The following is a 2049-nucleotide window of genomic DNA, read 5'->3' as shown; positions in this document are numbered from 1 at the left end:
TTCATTTTTTGATATATTTATATTACAAAAAATTTACATCACATATGTATATAAATTTTGACATTTTTTTAATATCATATAAAATTAAACTATTGTTTGTTGTTTTTTTTTTTTTTTTTCTAAAAGAAAAAGATACAATTTTAAAAATTTAAGAACTATGAATAATTGGAGTTTATTTCTATAACTGTCTATGATTTTCCTCACGGATGTGTTTGTACCTTTTTATCTAAATATAGACATATTTGCGTATGTCCACACATATATATATATATAGTAATATTCCCATGTAACGGTATTATAACCATATGAACATTATTTTGTAGATATATATTTAAAATTAGACAAATTAAGACTTGAAAAAATAAAAACACACAATGTGTGTTTGAATATTAGGTTTTATTTAAAAATAAAAAATAAAAAAAATTCATAAATAAATTAAATTAAATAATTAACATTATTGAAAACGAAAAAAAAAAAAAAAAAAGAAAAAAGAAAAAAGAAAAAAGAAAAAAGAAAGGAATACATAAAATCGCCACATATTTTATATATATATATATATATGTTTATTTTTATAATTTATTTATTGACACATCCTATTTATTATATTAAAAAAAAAATTAACTTGCATTTTTGGGATAATTAGGTGATTGCATATTTTGATTTTTTAGATTTTGTACTTGTTGCAATATTTCGTGTAATTTATCTTTTGGTGTATTTTTAATGATGGCTAGTTGTTTTTGTTTTTGCCTGATTTTATCTCGAACAAACCTTAATCTATCTTCCGAATTCTGCAACATAAGAGCATCGTATCTATCTACAATCATAAGATGGAAATCGAAAGCAGCAAAAGAGGCCATTTGGATGAAAGCTTGTCTTTGTTCAACATCTGATGGATCAATTTGGAATTTTTCTAATTTAGCATCAATAGATTCTTTTAAATCATTTCTTAATTTGATATTCATAGAAGCAAACGATTGATCCAGTTGTTCCATTAATTGTGATTCCATATTGGAACATTGTGTATGTATTCTAATAATTTCATCTATAATTTTTAAACTTTCTTCTGGTTCTACTAAACCTTTTTTATCTTCGATAGGAGAAATTTTTCCTAAAATACATGGTTCTTGACTTATAATTTCATCAATAATTACACGACCTCTAACTAAACCTTTAACAGCAAGATTGTTACCTACTTTTGTTACGTCTTTAATTTCTGCATATATTGCCAAAGGAGCTAGAACTCCTGTTTTATGATTAAAAAAGCACATACCAAATATTTTTTTCTTTTCTCCATTTATAACGACTTCTCTAGTCATATTTTTAAATATTTCTTCTACATGTTCTCCATTAAACTGCATATAATCTTCAAATCCAACTTGCAGAGGTGATGGTTCGTTAGACATTTCTTCTAATAAAATTGGAAAAAATCCCAAAGTATTATTTTCATCAAATTCATTTATCCATTCATTCAATCTTCCTTTAACATTTCGAGGTACATCTTCAATTAATGGTTTTTCCGTTAAATTTATTTTATAATTTTCTGCATATAACACATTTGAATTTCTTCCGTCATTTCCATTTGAGTTATGTACATTTCTTTTCTTTTTTGAAAACATATGAAAATTCTTTCCTCCATCTATAAAAAATGTCTTACTTTTATTTTTTATTCTGTGTTCCATATGGGAGGGAAGGATATCTGTTGTTTTTTTTTTCTTATTTATTTTGATTGATTTACCATTTATAGTATTATCACAAATTAAAATGTTTTTGTCATTTGTAAGAGAATTTTTGTTTATATAAATACCCTCAATATGGAATATATAAAAAATGTGTACCAAAAAGAAGAAAAAGAAAAAAAAAAAAACAGTATGATTCTTCATATTGTAAAAAAAAAAAAAAAAAAAAAAAATTAATTGTGAAAAAAAAAAACAAAAAGTAAAAAAAAATTTAAATATATAAATATTATATATTTATATATATATATATATATATTAAAAAAAATTATAAAAATAAAAACTTTTAAAAAAAAAAAATTTATAAAAAAAATCA

General features: G+C 22.1%; 1 protein-coding gene across 1 annotated transcript; it reads right to left on the bottom strand.

Moving 5' to 3' along the window:
- Positions 1-617: 617 nt before the first annotated feature.
- On the bottom strand, positions 618-1880 carry PRSY57_1322600 (hypothetical protein; the record flags this gene model as incomplete). Its single annotated transcript, XM_012909162.2, has 1 exon — positions 618-1880. One exon carries the CDS (start codon positions 1878-1880, stop codon positions 618-620), a length of 1263 nt encoding a protein of 420 aa, XP_012764616.1.
- Between the last annotated feature and the right edge of the window lie 169 nt (positions 1881-2049).

This window comes from Plasmodium reichenowi, chromosome 13 (assembly GCF_001601855.1).
Source record: "Plasmodium reichenowi strain SY57 chromosome 13, whole genome shotgun sequence".
Lineage (NCBI taxonomy): Eukaryota > Apicomplexa > Aconoidasida > Haemosporida > Plasmodiidae > Plasmodium > Plasmodium reichenowi.
The sequence above is the reverse complement of the archived record's forward strand: the minus strand, read 5'-3'. Positions and strand labels throughout refer to the sequence as shown.